The sequence below is a fragment of the Atractosteus spatula genome, chromosome 12 (genome assembly GCF_055471065.1).
Source record: "Atractosteus spatula isolate fAtrSpa1 chromosome 12, fAtrSpa1.hap1, whole genome shotgun sequence".
Taxonomy (NCBI): Eukaryota; Metazoa; Chordata; class Actinopteri; order Semionotiformes; family Lepisosteidae; genus Atractosteus; species Atractosteus spatula.
Window position 1 is genome coordinate 42,396,228 of NC_142717.1, and position 13,359 is coordinate 42,409,586.

Genomic DNA, 13,359 nt, shown 5'->3' on the forward strand with positions numbered 1-13,359 from the left:
GTAGCTCACATGTTCTTGTGGTGGTTTTCATACATGAGTGGATTATGTGAAATTGTGTACAAAAATAATGAATTAAAAATGTATATTAGAACATACATTTCTAATTATTTGATGTGTCCTGAATTTTTCCATCCTCAAAATTGAAACATTTCAGGTTGCATGCAAAAGCCTAAACAGTTTCTCATTTTATGATGTGCCTTGTAGTGGCATTATAAAAAAGTAACACTGTGATTTACTTAAGCATTATTTAAAAAGATCGCAATTGCTGCCCTTTTCCTCATGTTAGTTGATTGTAGAAAAAAGGCCAAAAAAAGTACTCGGCATCTGTCATGGTTAGGATAACTTATCAACTACTGGTTGCAGCTGTAGAGTGTTTTTCTGACAGTGCTTATTACTGTTACTTATTACTGTTTTTCAATTGGTGTATGTATTCTAATGCATACAACCCCCCCCCCACTAATTCAGCTGTTGAAGAGACCTCTCACTTATCTAACTGATCTGCTGTGTTGTAGAGCTGCAGTTCCAGGGCCAAATGATGTTACTTGTTCCTTCCCTGCTACTTCCTCTCATGCATTGCTTCCTAGTATAAAATTAAAACAAGTGAATAACCCGAGAGAAGTAAAGGTACATGATCTGAAGTGGCCAAGCCAGCAAGCAGCCCCACCCACAGAGTCTGGAAGTTAAATCCGTCCGTCCGTTTTCTCACCACTTCGTCCAATTAAGGGTCGGATCCTATCCTGGGACACAGTGGGCGCAAGGCAGGATACACCCTGGAGAGGATGCCAGTCCATCACAGGGCACACTCACTCCAGGGCCAGTGAACCTTACCAGTATGTCTTTGGGCTGGGGGAGGAAAACCGCACGAACACGGGGAGAACATACAAGCTCCACACAGACAGCACCCCAAGAATTAAACCCAGGACCCCAGTGCTGTGAAGCAGCAACGCACCACAGCCCCACCTGGAAGTTAAATCGCTTTCCAAATTTGTGTTCATAATTTGAAAGTTCATTGGTTAGGCAGAAGCACAACGTTGCTCGTCTGGATATAACAAACTCTGCCGAGTCAGTGTCCGTAATCTGAGCAAATGCTCGCTGCTTTATGCTGATGGTTAGTTTTGTTTGGTCTTTTTCCTGATTTTAACAACAGGCACCAAATGGTGACTTGGGGGGGGGGTCGAATAGCACAAATCTGTTTTTGTGTTCTGTGTGACATTTTGCTATTGTTTTTCCTCAGTAGAAGGGGTATTTTGTCCTGACAGTAAGAAGAAACAAATTATGGAAAATTAAATTAATTACACAGATGATTGCTTGGATATGCTCACAGACTCACCAGAATTTGGTGCATCTAAATATCAATGCCATGTAAACTTCTGAAGAACCTGGGAATTTTGCCTAATAATAAAATAATAATGGGCGTTAATTAAATTAACATTACTGAAATAGTAACGAAATGCTCATGGCAAGTTTTTGACCTGCATATATATGTGTTGTGAGCAGGAAGTCAATCAATCCTTTGTTTAAAATAATGGTAAGATAGTTGATTAATTGCTAATTACCTTGGTATTGCGGAGGCCAAAGTGATATATTGTGCTTGGAGAACTAAATTGGGTAGCAAAGTCATAAAAAGAAGGGAAAAGGCCCAGGCCTTAGTCACAGGGGAGTAAGAAGTAAGTAAGATGTCTGATGTAAAAATTCAGTGAAATAAATTCAAAGTTCTATTAACTTTTCCACAGCATAAGCTGTGTTGCTATTTACTTTTTTGGCCTCTGTGTAAAAAATGTGGTATTCTCACTGGAGTAGAGTAATTTATGGTATTTAAAAGTAAGCGGAGACCTTGGTTGGCTCAATTAAATAAAGGGATGATGTGAGCTCATTTGTGTTGACAGAAGATCCAGAAAAAGATAAATGTGTCTGTAATTGTAGTCCAGGACTGCAACTGTGGTAAAAATAACATTGCCTATTTGAAAACAGCATAGTACAGCCACTTGGCTAGTTTCTTGTTAAAAGGCTTGAAGTGAAATATGAAAAATACCAGCATGAAAACTTAAAATGCCTTGGCCTTTTCTTCAGAAGGCCTCTCACTAATTTTGCTTTTCTACAGCCAGATATTAGTCAAATCCTTTCCTTTTTGCTTATTGGGTTTCATTTTGATTATAACTTTTTCCCCACCACAGAGACCGATGTGTTCTTTATACCCTAACCTCTCATGTGTGTTTCATTTTTTAATTTGTGCATATTTAATCAAACCACTCGAGGCTGTCTTATAAAAAATTGACAGATTTTTATAACCTTCAGATTCCCATAGAGTGCCAACTGCATGTGCTGTATTGTAATTCCAATTTGAATGTCAAAGGTTTTAATTTATTTAAAGTAGCTGTCAATACTGAGGCACTGACTCTTTTCCATCTTTCTTTACTGTTAATACCACAGTTTTGACAGCAACTGTACATACATTAAAACCTTAGACATTCAAATTTCAGTAAAGAAAGATGGAAAAGGTGTCTTTGGATGAGTATTCAAATACTTTGCTGTAACAAGCCTAAATTAATGAAGGTGCACAAAATTACCTTAGTGAGCCTCAGTCTGTGTGCAGCAATAGTGGTGATTTCACTATTACACATGATTTCAGAATAAGTACTCTTATCCCTGTAAGGTTGCATTAGTGAGGTACAGTTGTGAATTTCAAGCAAGGATTTAGCCATTAAGTCCAAGGAGCTTTCAAAGCAACTCAAGGATAAAGTTGTAGAAAGGCACAGATTAGGAGAAGAGCATAAAATATATCAAAGAGTCCTTATATGTCTTTGAGCATGTCAGTCTTTTATGTAGATGTGGAACCCAAACACTGCCTAGATCAGACTGTCCCTCCGAATTGGGCAGGCAGGCAGGGAGGAAACTGTTTAGGGATGCCACTGTGAGGCAAACTGCGACTTGGAAAGAGTACGGAGTTCAGTAGTTAAGATGGGAGCGACTTTCTATGGGTCCACAACATCCCGTCGCTCCACAAAGGGTGCCTTGTATGGAACTGAAAAACGCATCTCAAATCCCACATAAGGCACCAGCCTGATTCTTGAAACGTGTGGCAGAAGGTACTGTATTGTGGTCGGACAAGTCACAACTGGAATGTTCTGGTCTAAATGCAAAGCATTATTATCTGATCCAAACTCACTGTACTGCTTCACTCAGGCAACACTGCCGCGCTCGATAGCAGCAGTCTTTTGTTGTAGTTGTGGTTCTCATCAGCAGGGACTGGAAAGCTTGTCCGGACTGATGGGAAGATCGATGGAACAAAGTACTGGCAGATCACAGAGAAAAACCTGCTGCAGACCTAAAATAGGGACGTTTCATCTTCCAGCATGGCAGTGACCCAAAGCACAAGGCCAAAGCTAGAAATGGAGACGCTTAAGAATGAGAAAGTGACTGCTCTTGAGTGGCCCAGTCAAAATTCCTGACTTGAATCCTTTTGAAACTCTGTGGGAAGACTTGAAAACTGCTGTCCGTAAGCAATCCCCAAGTAACATTTACAAATCTGCCAAGAAGGGCAACATTTACACCAGGCCGGTGTGCAAATTAGGTAGAGATTTGAGGCTGGAATTGCTGCAAAAAGCATTTCCAGCAAATATTGAGCTCGGTGGTTCCAATTACTTCCGCAATCAACATAGTTCAGTTTTTTTTTTCAGTCGTTTTTGCTGACATTTACTGTAACTTATCTTCCCCTTAGAAGCTGTCAGCTTGAGCGTTCAGGTTTTGAAAACAAATTATTCATTTTAAAAACAGGGATCCATCATTTTGCGATTTCACATATTGGGAGACCATTGGAAGGGTCAGAATACCCTTCCAAGCTAGCAGGCTAGAAATGTTAAGCAATGTTGTAGAACTTCATTGTGAAATTAAATACAGGGTACATTAAAGTAAGAATTGCATGCAACCTGATAATTATAGCTTTTTGGTTTGTGATTGAGGTGAAATATAGTCTTATTGCACCAATAAATCAAGTTGGCGAGATATACATTTTGGTTTTTTAGAAGTACATTTATTACACATATTACACACAGTCTCACTGACTCTCTTATTTCCTCTGGGGACAGTAAGCATGTGTTGTGGAAAGATGACATTTTCTAAAGTGAATGGTTATATTTCTTTATAGAAGCCTTTGCCTTTAAATATGTAAATTAATCAGCAAGTTAATTAATGATTAGTTGTATTTATATAATTATTTTCATGAAGAATTTTCAAGTACTTCACACATGGGAGAGAACCTAAATTACCCGCCTCTGAAATGCTGGACCTGCCTGGATGATGGAGCTTGTATGCACCAACACAGCAGGTCAAGCAGAGAAATGAGAAATTACTTCAGCAGTTAGATTAAGGAGCTACTGTAATTTAGTGAAGCCCAGAGTGGAATTTAGTCAGGCCACTGGGGTTAAAATAAATACACCAATTGCAAAATGGTTATAAGTTTTCTGTACCGGCCAGGACACCGGGATTAACATGCCTACTCTTACAAATGGTTGACCAGAATTGTGTTTTCATGTTTCTCAGTTGTCCTGTTTCAAAATAAGTTCTGTATTTCTGCTGTCCTGTTGCTGAGTTTAAAGGTGAACCTAAGAATGCAGTATAAATCTATTTGTTCTTAACTATGTTCAGCATTGTTAAAAAAACCTAAATAGTTTTTTTTGTCGTAAGCATAAACACTTTAGGCTTTATGAAGCTGGGGTCTTCACAATACTGTTATTCATACAATATGTACATAAAAAGCATTGAATTGGTATTGAAATACCAATTAAAAACATTCATTTGTTTTAGTTTATACAAATCCAGGATTTAGCAATTGATTGTTTAATGTGCCTCCAACACAGGAGTCTTACTGGTTGTCTTGTCTCTTATCACTGTATTGTCTTTTTTTAGTGTTTTATTTATTTATAGTAATTAACATAATACTACCCTGTGTAATACATACATATGCTTAAGCTTGCCTGTTATGTCCTAATATTCTGTTGTGAATTTTAATATTTTTCTTGTTCTGCCTTGTTTTCAACAGCACATTACTCCAGATAGTTACATACCATGCCTCACCGATCTGTGCAAAGCCTTGTGGGAAGTGATGCTGAGTTACCATCGAACTATGGAGTGGCACGAGGAGCATGACAAAGAAGAGGCAGTTCCTGTGGCAGGTAGGTACATGTGTTGACACATGGATGTTAATATTAGCAGGCACAAACACGGGACAGATGGCCGATGCGGTTCACTAGTGATCAAGATTGTGAAACAGAAAATAGAAACTGTTCCTCAGCGTTGCAGAGAAGAATGTTACTCACCAATCCTAGAGCAGGAAACCTAAACTGATGCATCTCTGTCTTCCTGGTAAGTGTATATGGCAAGAAACAACTCATGCAAAACTAACAGGAACATCAAAGGAAAACACAAAGAAAAGAATCACACTTAAGAAGAAGACAGTCCAGATGGTGCCCTTCTGGGTATAAACAGGCATTTTCTGTGCAGTTCATAAACTTTCCATACTGTGTGTCTTCCAGTGTTTTCATTGTAACATAAATTATTCTCTTTTGAAGCAAATTAAAAAGGTAAACACATCTCTCTTTTTGTCAAGAAATGGAATAATTATCCTTGAGAGTGTCTGGGAGGACTGTAAGCTGTTTACCTAATTAAGTCGGATGTTTCTGCAAATATTTGCTTTTGTTGGATGTTTTGGTGAAAAGACATCCAATCTGCATACATGTTCTATTGCATTGTCTTACTGAACATCTACGTGTTTTTGAAATGCTCTCTAAACCCTAAACCCTATGAAGGATTGCATTTTGAGTCATTTTCAAGCAGGGGACCTTGGTAACTGCTTCTTTATGTTCTGGTATGAGAATCAGTGGATATTAATATTAGCATCATAGGTGCACATGGATGACACTATCAGAGTATTTATTGAATGCACCTATTGAATGAGTTCTTTAGGAGTAATGTTTTCATGGAATGGTTGCTATTGACTAGTGCAACATGGTACAGTAGATATCCTTTTAGTTTTTGTCAGTGATAATTGTTACCAAGGTAACTGGGCAAAAATAAAGTAGTCTGTGTACCGTCATTGACTTTGAAACTGAGGACAATCAAAAGGACAATCGAAGGATCTCTTACAAACATTCAACAAAGCTTAGTCATGTAAACATTGACAGGATGCTAAAACCAAAAATAACCCCTTAACATCCAACCTCTCTTAAATTTAAATGACTTTTTCCTTTAAACTTTATTTTAAGTTTTACTCATTATTTAACTTTCTTCACATTTCCTGGAGTTGATTACAAGCGTACCACATAACATAACCATAGAAAGGTATCCATGGTGACAAAAAGCTGTTTCCAAATATATTTTTTCAACTCCTTTTTTTTTAAATAGAAGTATTAAAAAAGTCTTTAAAAAGTGGTTTATTATAAACATCCAACTTTGAATCACCATTTGGCAAATTGTGTTTTTCATATCTCGACTCGTAGCTACAGACCTTGTGACCGCACACGGGGGAGAGTGAGGAATTGTAAATGAGGTCAATTCAGGTCATTTGCTTTTTAACACATGAGAGGCACCACAGTCCCGTACTGGAGATTCAGCTCAGATTGGAGGAGAGGCGCCCTCCCTTTCCCGCAAGGACTTAGAGGGTGCAGGCATCACTGTGTCGCTGAGCATTGAGAGCCGACCAATCCAACCCCTACCCTTGGCAGAGGTTGAACAATAGTGCGATATAATGTTATCCCGATTTTTTATAACCTGAATTAGAGCAACATCAAATAACTGCCTACAGGAACCTATTTCTTTGGTCTTATATTGTAATACATTCCATATATAAATTGTATTCACCTATTTATTCTATAATAAGTACACATTGAAAGTTTTCGAAACAGCACTGTGGTACAGCGGTTTGAGCTGCTGCCTCACAGCTCATAGGTTAAGGGTTGTGGGCGTCTGGAACAAGCTCTCCAGCCATGCTGTTAAGGCTGATACCCTGGCTTCTCTCAAGAAACAGCTGTATGGAATCTTTGGATCAATTCGCTGCTTACTACTAAATGGCTAGATGGCCTGCTATCTACGTAGAATGGCCTGCCTCTCCTTTTTAACTGGTCTGATCTCCTGGGTGTGATTCTTTTTGGGTCCAGGGCACTTTCTCTTTAGTTTCCTCTCACTTTCTGAGACATGCTGGATTGATTGGATATTCGAGTTGCTTCCTTTTTCTATGGCTCTGGGATATACTGGCATCCTGCCCAGGGAGAGTTTCCTGTGTCCTCATTCCTGTCCTGTGCTTCCAGGGCAGGCTCCAGTTTTCCACAGCGCTCACTGGGACAAGTAGCTTTCTTACTTACCCTTCTGAAAGGTTCCTGAAAGATAACGGTTTCAGACAGATTAATGAGGAGACCTAATAATGTTGTTGTGCTGTCTGTAGTAGTTTATTTATTTTGCCATTGATGTATCATCTGCTCAGAACTAGTTAGTTAAGACAGCCACAGGTGCATAATTTACAAATCTGGTGATGACTCATTGTTCAGAATATAATTACATGTCAGGATTGTATCCTATTTAGGTGGTGATTCTGCATTCTTCAAATCTAACATTCTTTCTGTTTTGTGTATCAGATACTGAGACAGATGAATGTGCATCTGTTATAAGTCTTTGTGAAGTTCAAGCCACATCCAGATCTTCAAGAACAAAGCCTGCAAAGTGACATTGGAGACACATTTTAAACAAAGTTTAGGTCAGGCTGTGGGGTTAACAGGGAAACACATGAATGCCTCATTTAGGATTTTTACAGGAATTTTGTTCTGTATTCTTACAGTATTCCTACATAGCGTGCAGTACACCTATTTCAGATTTCTCCTCTTGATTCTAAATTGTACATAAAGTAATTTATGAATGTAATTTTTGTGTTTATAATCAGCAAGATCCTGTGTGGATTAAAACGTTTGCTGGAGCAATGGAGTCCTTAAAATGAATGATTTTAACGCGTCTTCTCTTCTCTGAAGAGCCTTTTAGTATAGTGCAAGAGTGTTTCATGCCATGGAGAGTCTTGTTCTGTTTGCTTCTTGCCTAGTGTTTTTAAAATCTTGTGTTTTTTCTAACACTAAAATGCTGTAATGTTCTTTTTAGAAAATCTTGGATAAGGCAGTTGACAAAATCATTCTGGTGTAAATTAACCAGTTATATTATAATGTGTGCTGTAATTCCTTAAATGACGGTTTCTGAATAGAGAGTCAACACAAGGGTTTTTCCCCAAGAAAATTGCAACCTGTACACAAAAAGCCAGTCAAAACAGAACAGGTAGTTCAAGACTAGTCTTACTGCTGTTATGTTTATTACTCTAGAAACTTTATAACCCAAATTAATGCCAAACTAGAAGATGTTATCAGTGTTCAAGGAATGGTCATTGATTCATAAAAAAGTAGCTTTTTTGTAAATTAAGTAGTTTTGATTACCATCAGGCATCTGATGACATTTCACACAAAAAAGACAATCTTGATTTTAAGATCCACTGTACGGGAAATGCACATTGAATAGTAGATGATTGATGTGCAAAATGATTGCAGTATTAAAAGTGAAGAAATCTTACTTAGTGATAAGACAATTAGTGGGGCACCACAGGAATCTATCTTAGGCCCACTGCTCTTCCTGATTAATGTTAATGCCGACAAGAAATGGGAAACTGTATTTACTGTATATCAATGGAAGCATCTAAGTAAAAGGAAAAAATGTACCATGCTCTAGCAAGAGCTCAGTTCAAATGTGTTTACTTTTGGCCACTGTGTTGCAAAAGTAATATTGCTCCTAGGACGACTTCAAAGATAAGCAATTTGAGCTCACAGTCTCAGAAGACTTGCATGCACAGACAAGTTTGAGAAACAGAATCTATTTAGTCTTGAGCTGAAAAGATCTCGAAGGAGATTTGACTCATACTTTCAGAAACCTCCTGAGTGCTGATCAAGTCAATCCAAAGACAGCTTCACACTCAACACTGAACTGAGGACCCAGGGTCACAAGCAGGAATTAACAGCGGTTGCATTTGTTATTGCGTTTATGACTGGAAATAGACACCTCTTTGTAGATGAAACAAGTTTCCCAACTTTCTTTTTGGTGCCGACTCTTCATTAAAAGACAAAGCACAACCAGATAGGTCTATTTTGTAGACTTTCTTATGTTCCTCACTAAATATATTCATAGGTCATATATAAATGCACATGCAACCCCTTTTGCTTAAAATTGATTTACTGGCAGAGGCAGAAACTTACTGAGACAGCTAATATATTTATTCTGAAATTGTGTGGATCATGTGCATTATTGCATGCAGTTAAAGTAATTTTGTGTGCTTGAACTAATTTAGGTGTGTTGCAGTAAAGGGGGTGAATGCTTACACAATCAATATATTCCAGTATTGATATTTAGAGTTTTTTATAGAATTAAAAAAAAATGATTTGTCTTTGCGGTAGTTGTTGGCATTTGATTTTTTCCACCCAGTTTGAGTATTCAAATTTTGAATAACAGTATTCACATTAACAAATGTGTGAACATTATTTGTAATGTAACAAAATGGGGCATTATTGGACATAGGTGAATTATTTTACATGGCATATTATTTTTAAACTAAAAGGCATGCAATTTTATTGATTGCTGTTTTTTTAACTTCACAAAGTTGAACATGTTCACAAAATAATTCAGAGATAATCACAACAGGTAATAATTGTTTTCCACATGAATGGTGTCCGTCTAGATTTCATGTTTGATGTTGTTTTCCCTCACTGATTGTTCTCTTTAAATGAAAAGAAAACTTTTTACTCATTGAAAAATCGTGGTTAAATCAATAGCATTTTATTTATAAAAGACAAATATGAGATATTTTAGAAACTAGTCACTGAAATTTATTATAAAAGCATTCTCCCTTTGAGACCACTGAATTAATTGGCGACAAGGTTTTTCAAAGGACACTCTTTAATCAGAATCAGATATACAGTACGACTTCCACTGAACACTAAAGAACAGTCAGTGCACGTGCAGCCATTTGCTTTTTTTAAAGCAAATGTTTGTATTAAATATGCAACTGTAAAGAAGCCTGTTCACTAACCATTCTACTCAAACTAATACAAAGTTGTATCTTTTCTAGATGTCAGATCTATTTTCTCTGTCATTCCAAACCCTGTTTCATGTCTAAGAAGTACCCAGTTTTGGGTCATTTTAAAAAGTAGTGAACAGCAGTGTGTGATACTGAGAGCTTATCTGCTTGAAACATCGGTTCTCCTAATTATTTCAACCATTTTACTAATTCCTTTATTTCCATATTTAAAGTAATTAAAATTAACAATGTGGCTTTATAGAACAAATGATAAAAACTTTACATACACTGGGCATTAAAATAAACTTGTAACTTAGTTTAATTTAAACCTTTAATTTAGTGATATAATACAAATTTTAAGTCTTACTTAAATGTTGTTGGCATCATTTTGATGAATTGTTCATTCATGATGGACTGTGACGCATTGGAGGGATTTGTCTGTTGATCAAGCATTAAACCATCTCCTGAGTGTCAGAGTTTACTGGGCACAGCTGATGAGGCTCTATGACCTGTTGAATATCAGGTCTGGTGAAAGAACGCTGAAAGGAACCAGTATGCCCAATTATCAATGAAACAACTTCTTTGTGCCATCGAAACATTGAAGGCGGCATTAGTAGTACTCAGTAGTGAAGCACACAGGGTATTGGTTATCAATGTCAATTGAAAGCTAATGAGATGTCAATAGGTGTGAAGTACCTAGACAACCTTTGTACAGGGGTCTATTTGTTATGGTCTAGTATGCTGTTCATAAGTAATGAACACATGGCAGTCGTGATACTCTAGTAATAAGCTTTGCCATGGATTTTAACATAGACCAATGATTGAATCCTCCTGCTGCTTGCAGCCAGATTAATCTTCATGGACCGTCTTCCAGAGCTGCACTCTGACAGACTGGAAGCAGATCTTCTGACACAGCCGCCTGCTCTTGAAAATTACAACTTGAAGTGCCTCACTCACTGAAGGTTTTGTGGTTACTGTATAGGTTTTTCAGACCTCTTTCTGTTTTAAGTTTTATTTTTGGACATTGTGAGATGATGTATGGACATTTCTGTTTTGAAAAACTGCAAATTGCAGCCTAAAGCAAGACAGAATTGAGCACATTTTGTGATAGTAAATGATTGTGCTACATATTTTTACTTCCATGACTGGAATTTTCTTAAAAGAAATTATGGAAACTATACCTTGACTGTTACATGCTATTCATATTCTAAAAGGATTCCCTGTCTCTCAAAAAGTTTATATCACTAGGCTTAATCTTTTGCAAATAAGATTTCAGACCATTTGTTTGATTTAATGTTTGTTTTAATGAAAAGAGTTAGAACATAATGTATGTGAAGCAGTATACCAAGATTCCACAAACTAGTACTGCTATTAATATTTTTGTTTACTTTTACTGAACAAAATAATATTTCACATCATCAGTAACACAACCCCTTTAGCAGTGAAAAATAAACAGCAAGCCAAAGATTGTTAATGTTTTTTTAATGCCTGAACACAATGCAAAAAATTAAAAACTTTCACGTTTTTTATGTGAAGTGTCACAGGCGAAGATGAAAGTAGCCAAACAATTTAGCATGAAGGATATAAGCTGCAGGCTGTGATTCAAGCTGCTCATCAAACTGAACTGTTCCACATTTGGCTTTTCTAATCATACTACCTGTTTAGAAGCTCAGGAATAGATTATTTACCCTGCTGAATCAGTGCAATACTGATTTCCAGGTTCTTAACACAGGGTTGAAGGTCTGGTGGAATACAGTGATGTCTTCATGTCAGTAATGTATTAACTTTATACAAACTACATGTTTGACTCTGCAATAGTACAATTTTTTTCCGTAGAATTCAACACCCATGTAAGTAAACACAAAAAGAATAAGCTTATCGTTCTCCTATGCTAATACAACATGAATTATGAGTAAATGTCAGCTGACACGTTACTGAAATTTTATTGAGTGGATGAACAGTCATTTATTCCAGAGTAGTAAGGAAAATTACCATTTGATATGGAATTTTCATTTGATAAAGGCTCTATGCATGGTTTTGTCATTTTAGCTGCAAATGCAGATTGCAGTTTTTGTAATATAATCAAGGATTTATTTTGCTTGTCTAAGGTAAAGTAATTTACACAGAAACTGCAATACAGTATGTAATTTAATGTCAAGGAAATTACTAATAATTCAAACCACGTTTACATGCAGTTAAACTGTGGGGAATTCACAGAGCAGTGTATTTTTTTCTTGACAGAAAATAGTTTTTTTCTATAAGTTTTAATACAGCTATCTAAAGGATATGCTTAACACTCGAATTTAATGAAAGCTTTGATCCACCTTCCGCTTGTTACTTACAAATCTTGTATTTCGAAATGGGCTTCTGCTGGAAATAAACAAGAAACCACTAAGAAACAGTGAGTCTCCAATACATACCTGCTTAGTCGTTTCTGCATGCTAGGTGCATTTTGATTTAACCTTGGTCTTTGACAAATGTTATACTTTTATGCAAAATGTCAATATTTTATTACTTATCTTATCGACAGTAATTTGTCTGTGCTGTTTGTTTAACTACCAAACAGTCCCTTAGTCTAGTCAGGCCTTTTATGTTCTGTAATAGTTTCATGCCAATTGAAACTCCTTTTGTCTTTTCAAACATTATTTCATGAATGTCTGAAGTACCTTTTGTAAATGATCAAGTTTATATGCTGTGTAAAGGGTACTTTTAAATTATACAGGTGCATGTTTTATAAGGATTGCTTTTCTAAGAAATATGCATACAGCATTTTAAGATGTTTTCCAAAAAGCCTGTCACAGAGAAAGACATTATGATTTTTGTGTGATTTATCACTGGAAATGATAGTCAAGTCTGTTAGTCATATTTTTGTCTAAAAAGCTTATTTTTCCAATAATTATATTTTGTTTCAGAGCTTGTCAGCTGTGATTTCTTTTTATTCTGCCTAACCTGTCCTGCATCCAGTCAGAATATCTTGTTTTTTAACAGTGACAGCTTGACAGCTAGGCGTAGTCTTTTAAGGATCGAATGAGGTTTTAAAGAGGGACGAATTTGCCCTATTACCATGCTTGCTGTTTTGCACTTTGATGCGGGACAACTTCCCACAGGGAAAGTACAGTATGAACTTAAATATGTCATAGGGCATTTATTTTGGGGACCAGTATGTCAAGAATTCTAATAAAATGGTGGAAAGACCTTATGTGAGCTTAGAGCTAGATAGAACCTTTTCCTTTTGGTCATACAGTACCAATTCACATTTCTACAGGTAA

At 36.7% G+C, this 13,359-nt stretch overlaps 1 protein-coding gene across 3 annotated transcripts in view; it reads left to right on the top strand.

The window, feature by feature from the left end:
- vps50 (VPS50 EARP/GARPII complex subunit) overlaps positions 1-13,359 on the top strand; it is a 133,802-nt gene that overhangs the window by 58,850 nt on the left and 61,593 nt on the right. For all 3 annotated transcript variants that reach the window (XM_088928870.1, XM_088928872.1, XM_088928871.1), the window contains one exon: positions 5,039-5,171. In XM_088928870.1, the coding sequence (XP_088784996.1) occupies positions 5,039-5,171 (133 nt within the window). The remainder of the gene's footprint in view (positions 1-5,038; positions 5,172-13,359) is intronic.